This window comes from Cucurbita pepo, chromosome 14, assembly GCF_057944985.1.
Source record: "Cucurbita pepo subsp. pepo isolate OVF chromosome 14, ASM5794498v1, whole genome shotgun sequence".
Taxonomy (NCBI): Eukaryota; Viridiplantae; Streptophyta; class Magnoliopsida; order Cucurbitales; family Cucurbitaceae; genus Cucurbita; species Cucurbita pepo.
Genome location: NC_141811.1, coordinates 4,437,137 through 4,461,274, shown reverse-complemented (window position 1 = coordinate 4,461,274; position 24,138 = coordinate 4,437,137). Strand labels below are relative to the sequence as shown.

The following is a 24,138-nucleotide window of genomic DNA, read 5'->3' as shown; positions in this document are numbered from 1 at the left end:
CAATAACACTTTTCAATATTCGAATTGCTCCACGAGCAAGATTCTTCATGTCTAACCTCAATGATTCTTAACATACAATCTAAACGATATACGATTAATTAGCCCATAATTTACAATGATTCTTAACATACAAACTATAACATACAAACTACATAAAATTCTTCATGTTTATACCGCTTCAAAATAAGACTCTTAACATTCCAACTTGTATATGTTATGACATTAATTAGCCCATAATTTACAACTATAATTAGTCACTATGATCTTAATCAGCAATATTTTATGACTCACTATAATGAATCACCGTGTAAATATAACTTTAAAGTAAATAAAAAATGTTAAAATACATTAATGGATTACAACGATTCTAAATTACAATCCAAATTAAATCACAAATATCATGAGTCCTTTATTACATAAACATGACATGATAAATATCAAACCAATAATATTTTATTTTATCTAAAATAAATAAATAAAATAAAATAAAAATTTATTGACAACCATGATTGAAAAGAGAACAAAACCAAAAAGGGAAGAGAGACACCAAAACATTTTGTTTGTTTTTGTGCCTATTAAAAGTTTTGGTAATATGATGAACATCCAAAATAAATAAATAAATAAATAAAATATTTGCCAACAAATTTAAAAATATTTAATAATTATGCCTTCCCCAAGCTTTTGCATTCCTCCATGGCCCACTCCTTCACTAGAAGGAAATTTGTTATAATTTAATTTTAATTTAATTTTAATTTAATTTAAATTTAATTTAAATATTTTAGTTTGGTTTTTTTTTCATGTTTATATTTAAATTCAATTTTTTTTTTTAAACCATTTTTAATTTCTTTTAAATTAATATCATAATGTTACGATTAATTCTAGAAATTAATGAAAATTTCAATAAAGTTCAAACAACTTGCTTGAAGTATTCATACGAAGTTGACTCTTCCGTCCACTTGGCATCTAGAGAATTTCCACGTGTCAACCTCCACTTGACCACGTCCACCGCATGCCGCCTAACCTATTGGACCAATTTGCCGACGTGGATACCCATTTGTACACACTGGCAGTCAACTGTCAAAGGCTGACTTTTCCCCCTCTTTTAAATACATTATTATTATTCAGCACTGACCCACTACATTTTAGTAATTTTATTTTTTAAGCTTTGTTACCGTTACAAATAAATATTAGAAAAATTAAAAGAGCTAACACAATGTACAATAATAAATCTATTTATTTTAAAAAATTTAGGAGTCGAAATAAAATATATGGCTCAAAATATAATAATAATTATTTTGTTTTTTATATTGAATTGTAGAATTTGGCATGCACGTCTCACACGTATTAATCTGATTAATAATTGATGATTTATAGTACAAAGTATCCAAAAATAAACTTTTATTCACAAAAATCTTATAAGAATTATTTGGATTAAGATTTGAGACATATAACTATATGATAGCGACATATATTTTTGTCTCGTATTAACTAAAGTTATATTTATATGCCATGATTCTATAATTTAATTAAATATACAAATAATAAAATTAATTTTATTTAGTGGGCTAAATTTAAGTTTAATTTGATCATAACAAAATTATATTAAAAAAAAACTCAAAATAATCTTTTTAATGAAGTTAAAAATAAAAATTATTAAAGTTGACTCGGTCAACGAGTTAAAACTCTTTGGAGGGTAGAATTGTAATAGTAAAAGAATATTACAGATTTTTTATTTTTTATTTTTACTTTGGTGAAAACCGACTCTTAAGCCCTTTTTACGTAAAATAATTTTCAAAGACGCCAAGATTGTATAAAAGAAATTGAAAAATTAGCGTATTAATTTGACCTAATTTTCCATAAATACCCCTCCCAATCTTTGTAATTGCTAATTATGCCCAATTTAAAGTCAAACTTCCCAAGACATTCTTTAATCAAATTCCTTGAAAATTGAATTTCTTTTTTCTTTTCTTTTTATGTTATTTTTCCTTTAAAATAAAAATATTTATAAATATATTAAGCTCACTGTTATTCTTTTTAACTAATTAAAATTATATTTGTCTGGTAAACTTTAGTATATAATAATTTAATCTATGTTTTTTAAAATCTATAACGATTTAATAGTAACATATTTTTAAAATTAAATAAAATTTTTATAGATAAATCAATAAATTAATTAGGTATAAATCATGAAATCAACAAAGGCATTGTTTTTTTAAATTGTATTTAATTTTCTTATCATGTTAATGGTTTTATTCATACAGCTAAGAAAAATAAATTTTATTTAAGTGACCAAGTCCCACCATTTTCCTTCTATTTATTATTATTTTTATTATTTTATTCTTATTTTTTGTATATAATTTTTTAAGGAAAAATAAAGTTGTTAATTGTTGAAAGAGATGTTTGGGTGTGAGAAAACGTTACGTTATAAAAGTTTGGATAATGACCCTTGATTTACTTAATTGGATATCCACTAATTAATTATAAAAATGCCTAATTCATATAAGTAAATATATATATATATGTATATGCGTGCACGAACGCTTTTCTTAACTAGGTTATCCGTTTCAATCCATTTTTATTAATTTTTTTTTTCATTTTTTACACGAAAAATTAAACAAAGACAAACATCACTAGCTTGTTCAGCTAACATGGAGAAATCTTTTTCCGTTCACTCCTTGTTATCTATTTAAACTCCTTGTTATCTATTTAAATGGTAATTTTTTCGTTATGTTAACCTATTTAAATTAAATTAACAAGTTTGAATCTCGAATAGCTAAGAGACACAAAATGAAGCTAAACTAAGAAATACTACGCTCGAACTGTATCGATTAAAATTTCAAACTAATATTAAATAAATTAATTTAAATTTTGTTTAAAACCGGCTAAAATCTACATATAAAGATTAAAGTAAACCAACGAGAAGTCCAATAATCGAATAAATAGTAACGAGTATTATTATATTTAAGTTTTATTCGCTCTTTTTTTTTTATTTTCTAGTTATTTATAAAAATTTAAAATTTAAATTTACACATTCTATTAGAATTTAGAGTAACCCGAGTTAAGGGTATAAATTAAAAATTGTTAAAAAATTGAGGTTAAAATTCGAAATTTGGATGAATTGATGGGGTTGTGAAAGCAATTTAGAAAAGAACAGGGGTTAAAAAAATTTGTAGTGGGGGGAAGAAATGTAATATAAATAAAGTAGAGGGGTGGGAATGTGAATAGCGAGAAGAAATTGCAGAGGTCGATATCGGGGGGGAAAGAAAGGACCGTGGCGTCATGTTAGCACGCATAGAATGGGCGGTTTGGTCGGTCCAATTTGCCTACGCTTCTGACCGCCACTTTGTGACCAAAAAGCCTATCCCTTTATTTTTTCCTTTTAAAAAAAGGAAAATATAAAAAAAATAAAAAAAATTAAAGTATATAAAAACGTAGAAAGAAATTGTGATGCTAGAGTAAATAAAAGTTACGTTTATAACGAGGGTGATTAAGAGAATATGAAATTATGGTTATAAAATGCTTAATTACAGATTTATTTTCGGTAATTCAATCATAGAAGCTTAGTTTTTAGGGTTGTAACTAGTTCAGTCAAATAGGTAATATAGTCGTGTTGTAGGAGTTATTATGGAAGGTTGGGCATAGGGGTGATTTTGTCATTCTTGATAACTAATAATTAAAAACTTAAATTTAAATAAAATAATTCACAAAAAAAAAAAAAAAAAATCAATACTCCACGTGACATCTTTGGAAGTTTTCATCGTCCGACAAATGCTTACAAACCAAACCAAGACAATAAAGACCTTTGAGGATGTTACAACAAAGGATCTCTAATTTTTATTTATTTATTTTGCGTTTAATATATATATATATATATATATATATATATATATATATTTATTTATTTATTTATTTAATTGTTTAATAGATTTTAAGTGTTGATTTTTTTTGGGTAATAATTCTATAAATTTGTTGTTTTGTATCTAATAAATGGATGATTTGTTTATTTAATACTTAAAATCATTTTTTTAATTTATTTGATTTTTTTTAAAATGCTTTAATCTATTTAACCACTGAATATGTGATTGATTTAATAGACAATAAATTAAAAATTAAAAATTTATCTGACAATTTTTAATTATTAGATTCAAAAGTTTTCAAAATTTGACAGAATTTTAACCTATGATTCACAATATTTGTTTATTTATATTTATCAGGTGCATTTGAATATGTCAGTTTAAAATGATTGTTAGATAGGTAAAATGTGATTTTTAATATATGAAAAATTATTTAAAAAATGAAATGCGTGTGATTACTTGTTAAAAATTTAATTTTAAATATAAGTTATTATGAGTGAAAATATTTAATTTAATGTTTCACGATATAAGCATACAATTAAAATATTTCCACACTATCTTTACTATATTAAGACGGTTTTCACTACTATCAACATATATCAATGATTACTATTAACTGTTATCTTAAACATTCAACTTTGCTTATAATCACCACGATCGTCTGTTGTTGATGGTCACTGACTTTTATTGTTGCACAAATTAAAGTACTTGAAATAAAAACTTTAAAAACTTTAAAGTTATTAATCAAATAAGATTTCAATTTTTTTTTATGTCCGATTCATATTTGTAAAAGTAAAATGTAACCAAACTTTTTTTTTTTTTTTAAATACAAGATTCTAATGTTAAAAATAAATGTTTATAGAAAGGAATCCACCTTATTTAATAAAAATATCAGGCCGAATAAAAATATGAAAAATAGGATATGTTTTTTTTTTTAAAATTAAATTCATATTATTTTTAAAAAATTAATTTAATTGTTTTACGTGATATCACATTGAATGGTTGACAAAAAAAAAAAAAAAAAAAGTTTTTAAATGAAATTAATTAATTCTCTAAATTTATAAAATTAATTTAGCAAATTTTAATATTCATTAATTGAAAAATTACAAAATTTTATATAGTAAGGAGGGAGTCCAAAAAAACAACCAATTTTTTATTTTATTTATTTTTTAAATAAAAAGCATAGACGAAAGTAAATAAAGTGAGGGCTAAAAAAGGTAATTTAAAATAAAATACAAAATTAGAGAGGGTGGCTGTGGTACGGTTGTAATATAACTCGAATTTAGGGGTTAAAGGATGAAACATCCAACGCGGCTGCTCTAATCCTTTCTCTTTGCTGTTACGGACCCCACCTCCTGGGTCCCACATCGTTAATTTAAAACTTATTATTAATATTTATATTAAACATATTATTAATAATTTCAAGTCCATTCTAAAACTCATTCACAAAAAGACTCTCTCTCTCTCTCTCTCTCTCTCTCTCTCTCTCTCTCTCTCTCTCTCTCTGACTATCCTCCTTTATCAGCATCTCCTCCGCCGTCCCCCCATTTTTCACGGTGAATCGTATCGAAAACGCAACATCCGACCAAGATTTCAGGTAACTGGACTTCCTTCTCTCCTTCTCTCTCTCTCTCTCTCCCTCTTTTTATCATCTTGCTTTCTTGTTTACGCGTTTCGTCTTGCTTGACTTCTCTGCTGGCTTTGCTACACTGTTAGTTTCTGCATCTGCTTCAATCTCCTCCGCTCGCTTCTCTTTTTTTACTTCTGTTTTTTTTTTTTTCATTTGATGATCGGTGAAGTTGTGTTTGATTTGAGTTTATTCTGTTATATTCTGTGCATCGATCTCCTTGTTGTGTAGTGGTGAATCGATTTGTAGATGTAGAAAGGGCGTCCTGTCGATGTTCTTCAGATTCTCTTTATTTCTCTGCTTGTTTTCTGATTTTTACTGCGATTTGATCTGATTCAATCTCGTTTTCAATACTGAGACTCGTGGTTTCTTCTGATCATTCTGTGTTCCTGCTTCATTTCTCTTTGGATTCGGCTTTTCTGAATTTAGAATTTGGTATTATCGGTGTGTTTAGTGACTGTTAAGTCAACTTTAGGATGAATTCTGCATCAGATTAATTCATCGATTTCTCAAGTATCAAGGTGGAATTTCTGATCATTTGAGATTTCCTTTTTGCCTTTACTCTTCACCAAATAATCGATTCGATACCTTTGACCTAAGGATTGGGATTTTTTCTCTGATTCATCGGTATGGAAGAATTCAGTGACATCAAGAGAATCATTCCTCCTAAACAGTTGAATTGATCTTTCAATTTCCATCTAAATAGAATTCCACCTCCATTTTTAGATCTCTACAAGAATAAAAATCCAGAAAATTGAGTTTATTTGCCCAATTTCCTCCCTCCAGCTTCTGTTTCGCTGCTTTTCACTGTGTGATTTACCACATAAAATTTTAGGTAGGAGCTAATACATAAGAATAATGTAAATTAAATATCTGACACATAGACACCTGGCATGGGTTTAAAACCTCAACATGATGACGTGGATTACCTTGTCAGATAAATGTCAATTTCAGTCCCCCCAGTATTCATTAATTTTCTATCGAAATGGTTAATTAATTAATTAATTAAATTCTTCCAAAAAAAAAATGTAAATTAACTAAATTAAAGGACTGGGAAGAAGTTAAATATGTTTTACAGTCGGTAAATAAAGTAGTGGACTCCGTAAATAAATAAGATGCCGTTATGATATCATTTGACGAAACCCTTGCCTTTTTCTGGTCTCGAAGTTTGAAATGTCATGTAATTTCAAAAAGGAGAGAAGGACCAAGTCGTAATTTGGCGAGAGAACTATAAATAGAAAATGGAAAAAAATAGAAGAAAAAGGTGAGTGATTTGGACGGCTTTGATTGAGCTGTCCCAACAGAGGGAGAGGAGAGACTAACGCGTTTGCTGATAGTGGTGTTGCTGTTGCCTATCGGAAACCAGCAATCGGCTATCTTCTATAAAACAAATGTTCATTTCCCACCGTCTGATCTCATCTGCTCCATATTTAGGCTGATTCCGGTTTCTGTGATTCTGAGGACAACGTTCCTTCGTTTGATTTGATGGCAAGTGGTAAATCCAATGGGTCCCATTCGCAACCAACGGTCCTGGCTTCTACTTTAATTGAAAGCTTGTTTAACACAAAAAATAATTCTCCTGGGGCCCACCAGTTTGGTTGGAAATTGTTTTGGTTTATAATTTATACTGCTCCAGAGAAATAAATAAATCATACAACTGTTAGCTGATAGGTTTGTTTTTTAGGCAAATTTAATTTATAGTTCTTTCTTAGCTGTTGAATGGTTTTGAATCTTTTGAGAAAATTATTTCTAAAAAATATCTTTACGAAAAGAAAATATGACCCCTACTTTGTTTCTTTGCATTTATTAGCATTTAAACATTTTTTTTTCTACTCTCATGTTTGTTTCTAGCATGTCTTGTTTCTTTCCTTTGAAGTGAAAGAATAAATTCTTACAATTTTTTTTATGAAATGGCATGATAAAATAATAGGCTATCTATATATATACATACACACACATTAAAAGTTTTATCATTTTTATTCCTCTGTAAAATTATAGTCTAAATTATAGAAAATATTTTTCAACTTTGTATTTTGTTTAAAAAAATATGTTAAAATTTCAAAAGTCTTATTAATCTTTTAAACTTTCAGAAAAGATTAAAAAGAATACTCTTACCATTTTTTTGAAACGAAAACCATTAGTGTTTTGTTCAAAAAATACTTTTGAAATCTCAAAAGTTTTATTAATATACTAAGCTTAAAGAAAACAAAACTTTATGTGTGAACTAAAATTGACATTCCCTTTTTCCTGTCAAAATTGATATTATAGATAAAGTTGCATAGTACATCTATGGAAGTCGCACCTCAGAGTTCGGAAGTCCCAATTACAAAGGTGGTTGACGATTCTGGAAATGATGCCATTGGTGATAAGGTAAGGCATGCCAGTTCTCTTGAGTTATTCCAATAGCTTTCAGTGTGGTTTGAGCTTGATGACTGAAGCAGGATAAAGAATTTAGCAACAATGGTTATCTGTGTGTGTAGGCATTTACATAACATGTTCACTTTCATATTTTATTGAAAAAAAGCTAGAGATTGGAATTTCCACCTCTTGATATCCATAGCGCCATATAATTCATGTTTTTCATGCCTTTGTGATAATTCATGTTTTTCATGCCTTTGTGATGGCTATCTGGAATCAATCACCGACACTTGAAGAATCTCTTTGCTTTTGGATAGATTATTATTATTATTATTATTTTGTCGATAAGTTTTCACTTTTCAGATACGTTTGCTAGCATAAAACTTTCCAACTATTAAAAGAAATAAAGAAAATTGGCATTTATTGTAATTCGTGTCTCATATCTGCTGATCTGCAGCATTATGTTGCAGTTTTCCCAAACTAATCAAACACAAGCACATGCATGTGGATATAAACGTATTTGGAATAGAATTGCAATTTCGGGCATTTGCTAAGGTCGTGCATGCAATCTTTATTGGTTTCTATTGTGATGAATCAGTTGACAAAGTGTATGTTATGTTGAAATAGTTTTTCTTTACCGTCTCTCGTAATTCTGGCATGGTTGAAAATATTGCCTAATTCTGGCATGTTATGTGTACAAATTTCTTTGATTTTGTCTTTCTTTTCTATCAAAAGCAAACCTTTTATTGTTGTGGCATCATGAGCTTGGATGAGTACATATCTGAACTTGATATAATGCAAACAATTAAGTAGGTCTACAAATGTCGTACAAAAATTACAATTATCAAAACTTAGAAGTTCTTGATTTAAAAAATACATGGTTTCTCAAATCTTATGACAGGTCACGAATGGGGATGTAACTCAAGTAGGAAAAGATATTAAGAGCGAAGAGGAGGACAATGCTCTGGGCGGTGAGTTCATAAAAGTAGAAAAGGAGCCTCTGGAGGCGAAGGATACTCATCCAGCCAAAACAGTATCCGCAGAGGAGGATAAACCAACCATTGTTGAAAGAAGTTCAAGCAATTCAAGCAGAGAATTATTGGAGGCCCAAGAGAAATCAAGAGATCTTGAGCTTGAAATTGAGAGATTAGCTGGAAGTTTGAAGCATTTAGAGTCAGAGAATTCAAGGCTACAGGATGAGGTATCACTCACGAAGGAGAAGCTTGAGGCAGGTGAAAAGAAGTTTGAAGTGCTTGAACTCGATCACAAGAAATCGAAAGAGCAGATTGTTGAATCTGAAGATAAATATAGTTCGCAGCTCAACAGTTTGCAAGAGGCACTGCAAGTTCAAGAAGCGAAGAACAAGGAGTTGATAGCGGTGAAAGAAGCATTTGATAGTTTGACAAATGATTTTGAGAATTCCCGCAAGCAGATTCAAGAGTTGGAACAAAAACTGAAGATCTCTGGAGATGAAACTTTGAAATTTGAGGAGCTTCACAAACAAAGTGGCTCGAATGCTGAATCTGAGGCTAAAAAAGCATTAGAATTTGAGAGGCTTCTTGAATCAGAAAGACTGAGTGCAAAAGAAAGAGAAGATCAAATCTCTTCCCTGCAAGAAAAAATCAAGGACTTAAATGACGAGATTGCTGAAAGCCAAAAGCTAAAAGAAGAACTTAGAACTACAGCAACTGAGCTTTTTGCTGTCCAGGGAGATCTAGAGCTTTCAAAATCTCAAGTGCTAGACTTGGAGAAGAAACTTTCTACGAAGGAAGGTTTGGTTGAAGAACTAACTCAAGAACTGGACGCACGAAGGGCTTCCGAATCTAAGATCAAGGAAGATATCTCAGCCGTTGAAAGCCAGTTTGCTTCAGCTAAAGAGGATCTTCGTGTAAAGGTTTCTGAACTGGAAGAAATAAGATTGAAGCTTCAGGAAGAAAGTAACCAAAAAGAATCTGCTGAATCTGCTCTAAGAATTCTGGAAGCACAAATCTCTGATACCCGAAAGGAACTTTCAGCAGCTATCAAAGATAAAGAAGAGCTTGAAGTGACTGTAGCAGATCTCTCTAGCAATGCCAAACAAATGAAAGATTTATGCAACAGTCTAGAGGAAAAACTGAAGCTTTCTGATGAGAATTTTGGAAAAGCTGATTCTCTTTTATCTCAAGCTCTGTCCAACAATAAGGAGCTGGAACAGAAGTTGAAAAGTTTAGAGGATCTCCATAATGAAACTGGAATTGTCGCTCAATCTGCCACTCAGAAGAATCGTGAACTTGAGGAAATTGTCCGATCTTCAACTGCCTCATCGGAAGATGCAAAATCGCAATTAAGAGAACTCGAGACTCGATTTATAGCAGCCGAACAAAAGAATGTGGAGCTTGAACAACAGCTAAATTTGTTACAATTGAAAAACGATGACGTCGAGAGGGAAGCGACTGAATTATCTGAGAAAATAAAAGAACTTAGTACAAAGTTGATCGAGATTGAGCAGGAAAAGCAGCAACTGAATGAACAAAAGCAGGAATACCAGGATAAGGTACTGCAACTGGAATCTGCAATACAGCAGTCGACGTTGCAGCACGAGGAATTGGAGAAGGAGCTGAAAACCACAATTGGGAAATGTTCTGAATACGAGGAACGAGCTAACATGAATCACCACCGTAGCATTGAACTTGAAGAACTGATCCTGACATCTCATAACAAAATTGAAGTTGCAGATAAAAGGGCAAGTGAGTTGGAGTTGTTGCTTGAAACAGAAAAGTACAGAATTCAGGAGCTTGAAGAACAAATAAATACTTTAGAAAAGAAATGTGGGGAAGCTGAAGCAGAAACCAAGAAGAACTTTGACCAGGCATCTGTCTTGGCTTCTGAAATGAAGTCCTATGAAGAAAAAGTAGCAAGCCTTGAGACTAAATTGCATGTTGCCAACGTAAAGGAAAAGGAATTAAATGAATCTCTGGATATAGCGACAGAAGAGAAGAAAAAATTGGAAGATGCACTGAACTTATCTAGCAGTAGGCTAGCTGAATCAGAAAGTTTGGTCGAAGTTCTAAGGAACGATCTGAACGATACCCAAAAGAGACTCGGAAGTATAGAGAACGATCTCCAGGCTACTGGATTCAGAGAGACTGAGGTGCTGGAAAAGCTGAAATCTGCGGAGGAGAAACTCGAACACCAATTACGATCAATAGAGGAAACTACTGCAAGAAACACGGAACTTCAGTCGTTACATGACTCATTAGCCAAGGATTCAGAAACTAAAATGCTGGAAGCAGTAGCAAAGTTCACCAACAAAGAATCTGAGGCTAGCTCTCTAGTGGAGAAAATTAATGTTCTTGAAGAACAAATAAAAGCTTATGAGGATCAGATATCTGAAACCAATGAAAGATCTGCAGCTTTAAAAGAAGGATTGGAACAGACTTTGACGAAATTGAGTTCTTTGGAGAGTACAAATGGTGAACTCAAAAAGTATAGTTTGGAAGTTGAAAATAAAGTTTCTCAGATTTCGTCCGAGAACGAACTCTTAGTCGATACAAACATTCAACTCAAAACAAAGCTTAATGAACTTCAGGAGTTATTGAGCTCTGCACTTTCTGAAAAGGAAACTTCTTATCAACAGCTCGCTTCTCATAAGAGCTCTATTGCTGAATTAACCGAAAAGCACTCGAGAGCCATCGAGTTCCAGTCTGTAACCGAAGCTCGTCAAGTCGAGACAGATCAGAAATTGCAGGAAGCCATTCAAAAGTTCGATCAGAGAAATTTGGAGGCTGAGGAATTGAGTGGGAAACTAAAAATAGCAGAGAACGAGATAAAATTGTTTGAATCCAAGGCTTTGGAAGCTTCTGCAGAAGCTGAAGCTCACAAGATTCAGCTAGAAGAGAGTCTTTTGAAAGTAAAACAACTAGAAAGCATGGTAGAAGAGCTGCAAACCAAGAAAGTTAATGCTGAACAGGAGAGTGCAGGGCTAAATGAGGCTAAATTGAAGCTTACTCAAGAACTGGCCTTAATCGAATCGAATTTGAGTGATCTCCAAAACAAGTTATCTGCCGCAAATGCTGAAAGGCATGAAACTACTGAACGACTCCAGGCTGCAGAGAAGACTGTAAATGAGTTGAAATCACAGCTCTCTTCTGAAGAACAGAGGCTACAGTCTCAGGTTTGCAAAAAACTCCACCTTTCAACTAATTGGTACGATTGAAATGCTATTATCCGACAGTTTAATGAATTCTTTTTCATGTTCATAGATCGCTTCAATTATGGAAGACAACGACGTCCTCAATGAAACATACCAGAAGACCAAAAACGAATTTCAGTCAGAGATATTAAAGCTGGAAGGAAAATTGAAAGAACAGAGCAAAGTAGAAGAATCATTAAGATCTGAAATTGAAAATCTCAAGGCAGAGATCGCAGAGAATAATGGTTTAAAAATACGCCAAAAGGAGCTTGAAGATGAGGTACATCAAAGTGAAGATTCCATCAATTTTCCCATTTGATAAAGATTTTGTTCTGAAACTTTAATGATTGTTTATTAGGTTCAAAGTGTCCGATCAACCGCTGCAGGAAAAGAGACAGAATTGATTTCCAAATTGGAAGATTATAGACTAAAAATCCAAGATAGAGATCAACTAAATGAACAAGTTCTACAACTAAAGGCGGAGATCGCTGAACAGGTTAGTCACCATGCCATCTCTTTTTACTCTGAAAATGGAAGTCTATAAAATCATGGTGTTACAATCAAGTGTTGTCATCAACAGAAAGAGAAAGATTCTCAAAAAGAGATCGAACGAGAGGGTTCGGTTAAGCAGTCTCTTGAAGATTTGGAAGCGAAGGGCAAAGAAATTACTGCTCTAGAAACACAAATCAAGGACCTCCAGCAGAAATTGCTCCTGGCTGAAGCTAAGCCCGTAGAGAAGGTTTGTGTGAACCAATGAATTATGGGTCTCGACATAAAGAATGCAGCCATTCATGCTTATTAGTTGAACTATCTCATCTTGCAGGCTGATGGAGGCAGCAGCATGGCGGAGCCGAAGGAGGGAGTAGAAATCAAATCCCGAGACATTGGATTAACCTTTTCAACTCCAACAAAAAGGAAGCACAAGAAGAACAAAGAGGCATCATCGCCATCTACACCATCTTCATCTTCTGCCGAAACACAAACCCAAAATGCTGAGGTTTCTCCAATCTCTTCCTTGAAGTTGGTTTTGGCGGTAGCTCTGATCTCTGTTGTAGTTGGTATATATCTGGGGAAAAGGTATTAAATATTCGTGGTTTTCGATTTTTCTTTTCCAATCTTTTTCTTTGAAGCCTTTAAAGTTGGTTTTTTATTATTTTTTTTCTTCAAATTTCTTTTGAGATTTAAGGGTTTTATAGTCGGTTTGGGAATTCGATTTTATTTTCCATCCCCAGCCAGCATGTGAAAGCAAATACCTTTAGTTTTGGATGTGTATTTAAGTTGTATCGGTCAAAAGTTGGAGATGTATGTATTTTCTTTGTAATGCGCGTATTTCACAAGTCATTGTTAGTGGAACCGCTTGGTTTTTATGCTCTCTCTTTTAGATATAACCCATATTTAATCAAGTTTGAGTTTAAGCAACTCAACTAGGCTTCTTAATCATGAGGCGTCAAACTCTTCATGAATGTTAAGGAGGTTTAATTTTTTTTAACGAAAAAGTGTTTTATAAAAGCTTGATAAATTGTAAGTTTAACTCTATTCAAAGTTGTGTTAATGATTTGATAACTTTAAAAAAGTCAAAAGAAAAAAAAAAAATTCATATATTTTTTTTTTGCCAGTCTCGAGGCTCGACTTCTTTTTCTTTTAGAGTCTGTCATTTTTTTACTATGCTTTTTTACTATGCCTTGAGGAGGCTCGATTGGAATCCTTCGTTCGACAATATTTGAGGATTTACACGACTAAGTTTAGGGATAACTTTGATACCATATTAGACCGACTCTCTTCAATTGTATGATATTGTATTGTTTACACAACTAAGTTTAGGGGATAACTTTGATACCATATTAGACCGACTCTCTACAATTATATGATATTGTATTGTCCACTATAAGCATAAGCTCTCGGGGCTTTGCTTTGGGCTTCCCCACTCCTCTCCCCACCTTTCCTCATGAATTATATGACATCCTTTATGAAATAATAATAAATAATAATAATAATAATATATATATATATATATATATTTTCTTTTGGGTATTATCTTGTAAACGTGGAACTTGTTTCCCATCGCTATAATATTGCACAATTTTTTAACAAATAAAACAATAATTCTTTACTTATCTTTAGCCAAGTAAATATAAGGATAATTCAATAAAAATATTTCTAAACTTTGTAGTTCCTCTTAAAAAGTTACATACAGTTAATTTTGGTTTAAAAAATATCCTAAAAACAACCCAAATAATGAGACTAACCACCTAATCAACTCGACTAAATTGCATCACTGGTTATATTCAGTTTAAAAAATATAGCATCAATGATTGCAAGCCAAGGCAAATGATACACAACCAAAATAGCAAAGGAACATTAGCAACCAATCCGTAATGGACAAACAGAAAATTAACCAGAAGATGAGAGCAGACAACCATTTGGAGTGGAAAGAGCAAAATGCACATCAAATATATCCTAATACATAAGTTGAAATCATCATATACATGGTTGCAATCAAATTATAACCCAATTTGCTAGTGAACTATATAAGGGGGAGGGGCAACCAATTAGATATTCAATGATATGAAGGGAAGATCAAAAGGCCATCTATGTTGCCCATCTCAAGGTGCTAATAAATCTTAACAATGAGCATTGAATATGAACAAGTGCTCAAGGAAATATAGGTGGGATTCATCTAATAACAACACAACCAATATCTGTACATCTAACATGTTCAAGATCAAAAGTAATAAGCTATACCATACTTTCAATTGATAGTCAAGAATACAAAGGAAGGAAAGACGGTTTAGTTTTCACCACTCGGAACCGAGATCACTTTTCAACAATTCATGATTCATTCATATCAAATGAGATAGACTTAGAATTCAACTTCCAAGTTCCCAACAATCCAAAGTTGCTTCAACAAAACAATATTAAAAGTATAATTTCCAAGTTCCATCAAGCAAAGAAGAGCAGATACAAGCATCACGAAACGAAGCTCAACTATAATTAAACAGATATGCCAGCAATTAGGCATCACGAAACAAAGCTCAACTCGAATTAAACAGATAGGCCAGCAAGTAAGCATCACGAAACGAAGCTCAACTATAATTAAACAGATATGCCAGCAAGTAAGCACCACGAAATGAAGCTCAACTATATTCAAACAGATAGGCCAGCAAGTAAGCACCACGAAATGAAGCTCAACTATATTCAAACAGATAGGCCAGCAAGTAAGCACCACGAGACGAAGCTCAACTATATTTAAACAGATAGGCCAGCAAATAAGCATCACGAAACGAAGCTCACTATAATTAAACAGATAGGCCAGCAAGTAAGCATATCACGAAACAAAGCTCAACTATAATTAAACAGATAGGCCAGCAAGTGAGCATCACGAAACAGCCTATCTCATCACAAAAAGAGTGACCACCGAAATCATATACATAGAAAAGCAATCAAAACAAGTTGATACAACCAGTTTGACCAATAATCATCGGCTGTTAAAGTAGTTTTATCCAAGGGATCAGGAAGATTAACAAAGAGGTACATCCTTGAGCATTGGTTTTTGGTTATGCTTAAATCAATAATCTCAGAAACAACCTAATATACCCCTAAAAATGTTCTTGAAATACAATACAATGTTCATTGAAGGACTTATGCGTAAATGTTACCATCATCAAACATCCTACAATAGCCATACGAATATGCGCAGCTATGCAAGGGCTTCAGCCATTAATTATAAGTTCAACAGATGGAAATGTAATTTCTAGATCTTCTCAATCTAACTAAGAACACTGATTGTTTACACGGAAGTTCTACGGTTTATCTCCAGATGATTTATGTTAGACTTATATATTGGTTACAAAAATGAATATCAATATCTACTTCTAAAGAAGATTAAAAGCTTAGAATGGAAAAAATATACTCAGATAAGCAGATAAGCAGGTGCAAGTCTAAAATGTAGCATTATAACCAAGAAAATTTGTCGTCGAAGCGATCAGAGTACATCGACAGAAAAAGTAGACACTAAAACAAGCTAACAATGCAATGTAGAACGTAAGATGATTCGAAAACAGAAGGGAAAAAACAATAGTAAAGCTGCTCAATAACCTAATACGAGAATTATCCAGAACAAACACATAACTGAACAGGCTTCAGAACCTGAGCTTGGTGAAAAACCACCTGTTCTTTCCGGTCTTAAACCTCTCCTCGAACCTCTTCTTGGTCTCCTTAGCGGCGGTGACCTTCTTGTCCTTGGATTGCAATGAATCGATAGTGACGACGTCTTTAAGATCGACATCAAGAGTGTACCTGGTGGGCATCAGGTGCCTGTAATTGACGAGCTTGATGAAGGCCTTGACTCGGGATTTCTTAGCGGTCTTCTTGGAGGAGTCCTTGCGGATGACCTTGGCAGGATACTTTTTTATTCCGGCAACCAAGCAGTGGCCATAAGCCCGATCCCGCGTTCCATCGTCGAACGCGCGAATGATGACCGCTTTCCGGCCGGCGTAACGACCTTGAAGGACGATCACAGCTTTGTTCTGCTTGAGGAACTTCACCATTGTCGATTTCTCCTCCTCTCTGTGTTTTGCTTCCCCTTCTCCTTACTCCCTTCTCGTCGGCTCCAACTGACGAAGAGTGGATTTATGTTTCCCCAAAATATAGTTTTTAGGGTTTTCTAGTGACATTGGGCTCCTTGTGTCTAATTGGGCCCTTCTGAAATGGGCTTTTATACTGAACTGGGTCCTGTGAAATGGGGGTTTTTCTAGTGACATTGGTCTCTTTGTGTCTAATTGGGCCCTTCTGAAATGGGCTTTTGTACTGAACTGGGCCCTTCTGAAATGGGCTTTTGTACTAAATCTTTATTTATTTATTTTTTTTAATCATGTACATTAATTAATACATAAATATTTTTTTTTTTATTTTAATCGGAAATATTTCACTTTTTATCCTAAATTGGCCTACTGTCAAATTTAACTCAAAACATTCAAAACATTCCATTTCTTAAATCTTAAAAACGTTGATATCTTAAATGTAAACTTTCAATTCATCTTAGTTTAGATGTTCCGTTAAGTTTCCATTTCAGTCCCTATTGATAAAGTCTCCACACTTACTTAGAGACTCGTGTTAGTATATGATATGTACTTATTTGTTATTTTTTAAAGAAAATTGTAGAGCTATTATCTTCTATGATTATAAGTTTAGAGCAAGATTCTACTCGATCTACTATTTTGAGGTTTTGCAGTAGTTTTCCTCGAAAGAGTACTGTTATCGAATGGGTTGTGTGTTGTTGGTCCATTGTTACTTCTAATCTTTGTCCTCTTCCCTTCTAGCATTGATGTCGTCTTCATTTTTCGTAAGACTTCATTTTTCGTAAGACGGTTGACGAGATTGACAATGAAGGTTACAACTAGTTCATTGTGTTCAAGTGCACTACCCTGTCCATCACATCGTTCTTTTTATTATTATAGATCGTATTGTAGTCAAGCTCAAACTTCTCACGATCGACATTGGCGAAACTGTCATGGTTGATCACCACCAACCACCTCGATCCTCCTCCCACTTTTCGTACTTAGCACAAGAATCCACTTTTTTATGTGGATCCTAGTTTCAAGTGGTAGGTTCATGATTTTTCATAATGGTGCTCATCAATCCAAAACAATTTATTTGTCATTCATAAGAACCTACCATAAGGAACGTTTGCACTTTTCCATGTGTAAGAAACAATGCACCCCATAGACATATTTCTAATTCCGGGGTCTCCGAACACAACACCCCATACAAGTTTATGATATCGATACCCTCACAACCCAAAGCCCAAAACGTAGGTAAAGTACGTATATAGAACATAGTTTATAAAACCAAATTTATATTGAAGTTCTTCGTGAAAATCAAAGAAAATGGCTTCTAAAACAACCCCCAAAACGGCCAAGAAAACATGTAATTGAAATTTCAGAACAGTCCCATAGGATAATTCCATGAACAAAAAAGTGGGAATTCAGCAAGCATCTCAACAAAAAGAATAAGATCATTGCATTGTTGCTATCAGCTCGTCTACATTGTTATAGATCTATTATCGGACAGATCATTGAGAGGAACCTTTCAAGTAATTCATTGCACAATCGTGCATGGCTTATTTCCTACTAGTTACAGATCCTAGTATCAACTTAAGTAGAAATCCATGGCAATAACGAACAAAATACAGAAAACCAAGAACTGAAAATCATGACAATGCAGACAAACTGAACGAAATGGAATTGAAACTCGAGATTAAGAGAGACAGCAGAATTACCAAAGAAGCTAGACACTTGAACTAAATTAATTTGACATATAAGAATAACTGATTTATCAGTAGCTTTACAAACGCTGAAAATTTCTCATCCAAACGATTAGAGTACGTTCATTGAAAAAGGTAGGTCCAAATAAACTACTCTGTTTATAAAAACAAAACGAAGTACGAATACTTGAGAATCCAGAATAAATCCACAACATAACAAACCAGATAAATCTCTTCAGAACCTGAGTTTGGTGAAAAACCACCTGTTCTTCCCGGTTTTGAACCTTTCCTCAAACCTCTTCTTGGTCTCCTTAGCAGCAGTGACCTTCTTGTCCTTGGATTGCAATGAATCGATAGTGACAACGTCTTTAAGATCGACATCGAGAGTATACCTGGTAGGCATCAGGTGCCTGTAATTGACGAGCTTGATAAAGGCCTTGACACGGGATTTCTTAGCAGTCTTCTTGGAGGAGTCCTTTCGGATGACTTTCGCCGGATACTTTTTTATCCCGGCAACCAAGCAGTGGCCATAAGCCCTATCACGCGTTCCGTCATCGAACGCACGAATAATGACCGCCTTCCGGCCGGCATAACGGCCTTGAAGGATGATCACGGCTTTGTTCTGCTTGAGGAACTTCACCATTGTCGATTTCTTCTCCTCTCTGTGTTTTCCTTCCCCTTCTCGTCGGCTCCAACAAGATGAAGAGTGGTTTTAGGTTTCCCTTACAATAGGATTTTTAGGGTTTTCTGGTGAAATTGGGCTTCTTCTGTAGAATTGGGCCCAGTTTAAATGGGCTTATATACTGAACTGGGCCGAGTATCGTAGGAGTTTATTTTATTTTATTTTAATTTTTATGCAATTTCTTTAAAATAATTTCTAGGATAACTATATATATATATTTTTTTTGGTAGAATACAATTAATTAAAAATGATAATTTATTTTATATTTTTTTAAAGTTCGTGTCTACCCTAATATAAATTAAAATTAATTAATTCCCATGGTATAAATATTCAATTTTTTTTTGTAATTTTTCCATCCATCTGACTCGACCAGAATATTTCGGTTGTCTCTAATGTTCGAGTTAGAGTATTATGAGGTTCGTGTTTCTTTTTAGATTTGGCAAGACCCCTCCCGCCACAATGGTGTAGTGCATCAGAGGATGTTGCCTCGTGGCCAACTCTCAGAGGCTGAAGTTCGACGCAGAGCTTTTTGGTTGTTCAAGTATAGCAGCGGGAGAGACGCCTCGCGAACCGGGCTAATAGAGATGAGGCCTTTTGCAACTTGCTTTAATTAGGGAATGACATGGATCAATCACGTGGTTCTGTAGTGTCCTCCAACTTGCCGTCCACTCCCCGAGCTAGCACATATAGAACGAAGAAAGTGTGAATCCTTGATTCTCTTACTCCATCATGGTTTAGAAGTCATAATTACTTAATATACATTAATTTAGTTAAAATAGTATTATAAGTATGGGAAGGTAAGGTAAGGTGGGGGCTAAATTTGTAATTTCAATAATTAAATATAAACTTTTATGGTTTAATAACCGCGGACATGGAAAAGACACGTGCTATTGCGGTTAGATAATTACTAGCTAGTCCTTGGAGCCAAGCAAATTACAAAATAATTCGATTATTTTTAAATTGTTCGGAACCCTACGCTTCCACCGTCTCCTCCGCCGTCGTTCTGATCCATCGTCGTCGCCGGTCAGTTCCCGTTCTACTATTTCTCAATCAGCATCTTACCTTCTTTGATCATTTTCCGTCCATTTCTCGTGTTTTCCGACTTCGGTTCTTTTTTATTTTTTCCGTCGATGTTCTGGTATGTTGTCTATAAACTATTGATAGTTTTTGTATTCACCGTAGAAGAATTTCAGAGCGTGTCTCGAAATGTTCTGTGAGTCATGGAAAGTTATTGAAATACGATTCTAGACTATGCTGCGTGCTGTTTTTTTGAAGTTTTTGATGTTTCACTGAAGTTATTGTCGTTCTGTAATGGCGTTTGGCTGGATACTGAAGTTCGTTTTGTTATATGAAATTTGTAGGAATTTTGTGAAGATTTAAGTGGACAGAATGCAGGCTGCGAGTGGTGCTGCAATGATGGGCTCTTTGCAAGTTGTTGTTTGTGCGAAGGGATCGTGTTTTCCTTCAAAAGGTTATGGCATCCGTGTGTTTCCGCAAAACAGGAGAATGAACATCTTGAAACTCCGTAAATCCTCTAATGTTGAAGCAAGCATGGTTGCGGGGAAGCAATCATCTTCCTTATCTGTCACCGTTCCAGACATTGAAGGTGAAATCTTATCTATTGCCATTCACCAGTTTTATGATTGTTTGAAAAGAATGGCATATCTGTTTGATCTATGTAAAACTGTGCTAGATTTCCTTTGTTTCTTAATCACAAACGAATTTGAGTTTGATTGAGTGGGAGAAATTAGCTTAGGTTGACTTCATTGCTTGAATGCAGGCGTAAGTGACTTTGTAGACCATGGTTTGAATGAAATGGATCCCGAAGTTCAAAGCATTATCAAAAAAGAAAAGGAGCGACAGTTTAAAAGCCTCGAACTTATTGCCTCAGAGAATTTTACGTCTCGGGCAGTTATGGAGGCAGTAGGGTCCTGTCTCACAAACAAATATTCCGAAGGATTACCTGGAAAAAGGTGAAATTTCTTTATTTGATGTACTATGGACGTGATTCCAATTTTCTTTTTGGGATGTCTTGAGATTTTTTGTTGTTGTTAAGAGGATTATGCAAATTATGAGTTTTATTATGCATCTTAGATACTACGGTGGCAATGAACATATCGACGAGCTTGAAACACTCTGTCAACAAAGGGCTCTAGCAGCATTTCGTTTGGACAATAACAAGTGGGGTGTAAATGTTCAACCATTATCTGGTTCACCTGCTAACTTTGAGGTTTATACTGCAATTCTTAAGCCACATGATCGGATCATGGTGAGTAGTCTCTTGATTAGCTTTTTTAATAACCGTGTTAATTTAGATGATTGCTGATGCTACTGATTCATGTTAAATGGCTTTAGGGTTTAGACTTGCCTCATGGGGGACATTTGTCTCATGGGTTTATGACACCAAAAAGGAGGGTATCAGGCACATCAATTTATTTTGAATCTATGCCTTATCGTCTTGATGAGACTACAGGTACCTCCCACGTGGGATCTACTGTTTTTTACGGTCTCTTTCATAGTTTATGCATTCTAATTAAATAGCAAACTCATGCAGGTATCGTAGATTATGACATGCTCGAAAAAACTGCTAACTTGTTTCGGCCAAAGCTGATTATCGCTGGTGCAAGTGCTTATCCACGAGATTTTGACTATCCTCGCATGAGAAAAGTGAGGATTTATCTAAATTCAACGTCGTTCATCATTTTCCATTGAGTGGCTGATTCTGTTGCATTAGTGAATAACTTACTTGATTTGTTCTGGTAGATTGCTGATTCTGTTGGTGCTTTTCTCATGATGGATATGGCTCACATAAGTGGGCTTGTTGCTGCTTCTGTGGTCGCCGATCCTTTTGAATACTGTGATATCGTGACCACAACAACACACAAGGTAAAAGATAAATTTTGCTAATGGGTGCTTCCTCTTTAACTTGGTTTTCCTCTTAATTCATTTTATCTTTTGAAATAAGAAACGTGTACATTCAAGAATCGAAAATAAAAGAGGAACGAACAACCTATCGGCCAAGGTAGAGACGGTCCCCTGGGAGAACGCTAATACCAAAAAATAGAGATATTAAATTCATTTCTTACTCATTTACTTGTATTGAAATTTTTTGTCATTCTTCATATCATTTTGCCTTATCTTAGAACACATTAGCTTCGTATATAATCTGGTATGATGATGATTGTTCTTCGCATTAAAGAAACTACTTTCTTAGCCTGAAAGAGATATCAAATTGTCTGCAGTCTCTGAGAGGTCCAAGAGGTGGCATGATCTTCTTCAGGAAGGATCCCGTTCTCGGAGTTGACTTAGAATCTGCTATTAATAATGCTGTGTTCCCAGGATTACAGGTTGGTCCAACTAGTCTTGTGGTAGCACATAAGGAAGAGTTGTTTGTTTTGCTCGATACTTCGCCTTCGGATCCTAAGTATTGTTGATTTTATGGATGTCATGCAGGGTGGTCCTCATAATCATACAATTGGGGGACTTGCTGTCTGCTTGAAGCATGCACAATCTCCAGAGTTCAAGGTCTATCAGAACAGGGTACTTCAATTGCTCCATGAGCTAAACACGGTGTAAGACACTGTTTTCTTATTTTTCTAACACAGTTCATATTTTAGGTCATCTCCAATTGTAGAGCTCTTGCAAGTCGACTTATTGAGTTAGGTTATAAGCTAGTCTCTGGCGGAAGTGACAATCACCTCGTTCTTGTCGATCTCAGGCCATTGGTAAATCATTGTTTCTCATAATTGTGCGTTTAACTAACAATTGTAATAAAGCATATGTTAATCTACAAGTAAATTCTAACAACAGGGTATCGATGGGGCACGAGTGGAGAAAATTCTCGACATGGCCTCGATCACTCTCAACAAGAACTCTGTTCCTGGTAACGACGCGTGTTTTCAAAGGCTGTTCGTCATATCCTGTTTTCTTGAACTGACTGTTGGCTGTTTTATACACAGGTGACAAGAGTGCTTTAGTTCCAGGAGGCATTCGAATCGGGTCGCCTGCCATGACCACCCGAGGATTCACCGAGAAAGAGTTCATAGCAGTTGCAGACTTTATCCATGAGGGTGTTAAGATAACTCTTGATGCCAAACCACTGGCCCCAGGATCAAAGCTCCAAGAGTTCCTCAAGTTCGTGACAACCTCTGATTTCCCTTTGATCGACCGAGTTTCTGATCTTCGCTCGAGGGTTGAAGCTCTTACGACTCAATTCCCAATACCTGGCCTGTAAGTATCACTTCACAGAAGGAAACGGGTATACATTTACAATAAACAGGAGGGGAGGGGGGACATGTCGTGTTGTGTCGTATCGTGTTTTTGTTAGTTGTACTAATAAAAACTAGATAGTTTGGAACATTATATAAGTCGTTGCAGATATGTACGAGGCATTGGTTAGCTACGTTCATGTTGGCAGATATTAATATTTGCTAACACGTTCAATCATATTAGTTCATACGAATGCTTTGAATACAAATTTAAGGTCAATTTTTATAATGATCTATTGAAAAATTTTAAAATTTTTCTCTATTATGTGTAAATTTTAAAAACTTCTTTAATTTTTGTGAATTAAAAATTTAATATAGGACAAGCTTTAAAATTATAATGTGTTTTTATTAAATTTTAGACTTTGCAAAAAAGGAAAAAAAATTAAAAATTATGACAAATTGATGTATGCTGATGTTGGCCAATTCTTTTATTTATTCATAAATATAAAATAAATATGGAAAATGTTAATAAATATAAGGTTTTTCCAATATATGGCAAAATGAAGAAAAAATGGAGAATTGTCTGTTTCATCATAAATAATGACAAAATATCAATAATTTATTTATTTCTAAAACAAGACAAATGATTACTTTTTAAAAATATATTTCTTATAATCAAAATTAGGAATAATCCATTATTTCAAAACTATCCACAATTATCCATAAAACCATTAAATCTACAAAATCAGTGATTTAAATTTTTAAAAATGTCTTTAAAGAATTTTTAATATAGTAATCATCATGCATTTATTAAAACAACCAAAATAAGAAGAAAAAAAAAAACAATATTTTCATACTTAAACTATGTTTAAAATTTTATAATAATGTGATAATATTCACAATAATCTTAATAGTACAGTAGGTCGGGTTGAGTTGTAAATCTTATTTTATAGTTGGTCGGTTGACTCGAGCAACT

At 33.8% G+C, this 24,138-nt stretch overlaps 4 protein-coding genes across 4 annotated transcripts; 2 read left to right on the top strand and 2 right to left on the bottom strand.

Annotated features, from left to right (window-relative positions):
• The first annotated feature begins 5,301 nt into the window (after window positions 1-5,301).
• Window positions 5,302-13,377, top strand: LOC111810395 (early endosome antigen). Its single transcript, XM_087117464.1, has 7 exons — window positions 5,302-5,451; window positions 7,750-7,851; window positions 8,741-11,992; window positions 12,081-12,290; window positions 12,369-12,506; window positions 12,591-12,749; window positions 12,834-13,377. The coding sequence occupies exons 2-7, from the start codon at window positions 7,771-7,773 to the stop codon at window positions 13,092-13,094; spliced, it is 4,101 nt and encodes a 1,366-aa protein (XP_086973590.1). The 5' UTR covers window positions 5,302-5,451; window positions 7,750-7,770; the 3' UTR covers window positions 13,095-13,377.
• A 2,556-nt stretch (window positions 13,378-15,933) lies between these two features.
• On the bottom strand, window positions 15,934-16,645 carry LOC111785357 (large ribosomal subunit protein eL27y). The gene has a single exon (XM_023665770.2). The coding sequence runs from the start codon at window positions 16,555-16,557 to the stop codon at window positions 16,150-16,152; it is 408 nt and encodes a 135-aa protein (XP_023521538.1). The 5' UTR covers window positions 16,558-16,645; the 3' UTR covers window positions 15,934-16,149.
• A 1,658-nt stretch (window positions 16,646-18,303) lies between these two features.
• On the bottom strand, window positions 18,304-18,987 carry LOC111810698 (large ribosomal subunit protein eL27y). The gene has a single exon (XM_023697455.2). The coding sequence runs from the start codon at window positions 18,913-18,915 to the stop codon at window positions 18,508-18,510; it is 408 nt and encodes a 135-aa protein (XP_023553223.1). The 5' UTR covers window positions 18,916-18,987; the 3' UTR covers window positions 18,304-18,507.
• Window positions 18,988-19,833: 846 nt separating this feature from the next.
• LOC111785356 (serine hydroxymethyltransferase 3, chloroplastic) lies at window positions 19,834-23,454 on the top strand. The gene is made up of 12 exons (XM_023665769.2): window positions 19,834-19,977; window positions 20,316-20,560; window positions 20,735-20,927; window positions 21,049-21,223; window positions 21,310-21,427; window positions 21,509-21,621; window positions 21,718-21,840; window positions 22,197-22,301; window positions 22,408-22,494; window positions 22,572-22,679; window positions 22,765-22,837; window positions 22,914-23,454. Exons 2-12 carry the CDS (start codon window positions 20,344-20,346, stop codon window positions 23,186-23,188), a joined length of 1,587 nt encoding a protein of 528 aa, XP_023521537.2. The 5' UTR covers window positions 19,834-19,977; window positions 20,316-20,343; the 3' UTR covers window positions 23,189-23,454.
• The last annotated feature ends 684 nt before the right edge of the window (window positions 23,455-24,138 follow it).

What these genes read in the sequence shown, in the direction of transcription:
- LOC111810698 (XM_023697455.2), bottom strand. Translation starts at nt 18,915, where the DNA reads ATGGTGAAGTTCCTCAAGCAGAACAAAGCCGTGATCATCCTTCAAGGC.
- LOC111785356 (XM_023665769.2), top strand. Translation starts at nt 20,344, where the DNA reads ATGCAGGCTGCGAGTGGTGCTGCAATGATGGGCTCTTTGCAAGTTGTT. An exon ending in CTGTGTTCCCAGGATTACAG is followed by an intron (nt 22,302 to 22,407) that starts GTTGGTCCAACT and finishes GATGTCATGCAG; the next exon opens with GGTGGTCCTCATAATCATAC. An exon ending in TTGTCGATCTCAGGCCATTG is followed by an intron (nt 22,680 to 22,764) that starts GTAAATCATTGT and finishes TTCTAACAACAG; the next exon opens with GGTATCGATGGGGCACGAGT.
- LOC111785357 (XM_023665770.2), bottom strand. Translation starts at nt 16,557, where the DNA reads ATGGTGAAGTTCCTCAAGCAGAACAAAGCTGTGATCGTCCTTCAAGGT.
- LOC111810395 (XM_087117464.1), top strand. Translation starts at nt 7,771, where the DNA reads ATGGAAGTCGCACCTCAGAGTTCGGAAGTCCCAATTACAAAGGTGGTT. An exon ending in ATGATGCCATTGGTGATAAG is followed by an intron (nt 7,852 to 8,740) that starts GTAAGGCATGCC and finishes ATCTTATGACAG; the next exon opens with GTCACGAATGGGGATGTAAC. An exon ending in AACAGAGGCTACAGTCTCAG is followed by an intron (nt 11,993 to 12,080) that starts GTTTGCAAAAAA and finishes TCATGTTCATAG; the next exon opens with ATCGCTTCAATTATGGAAGA.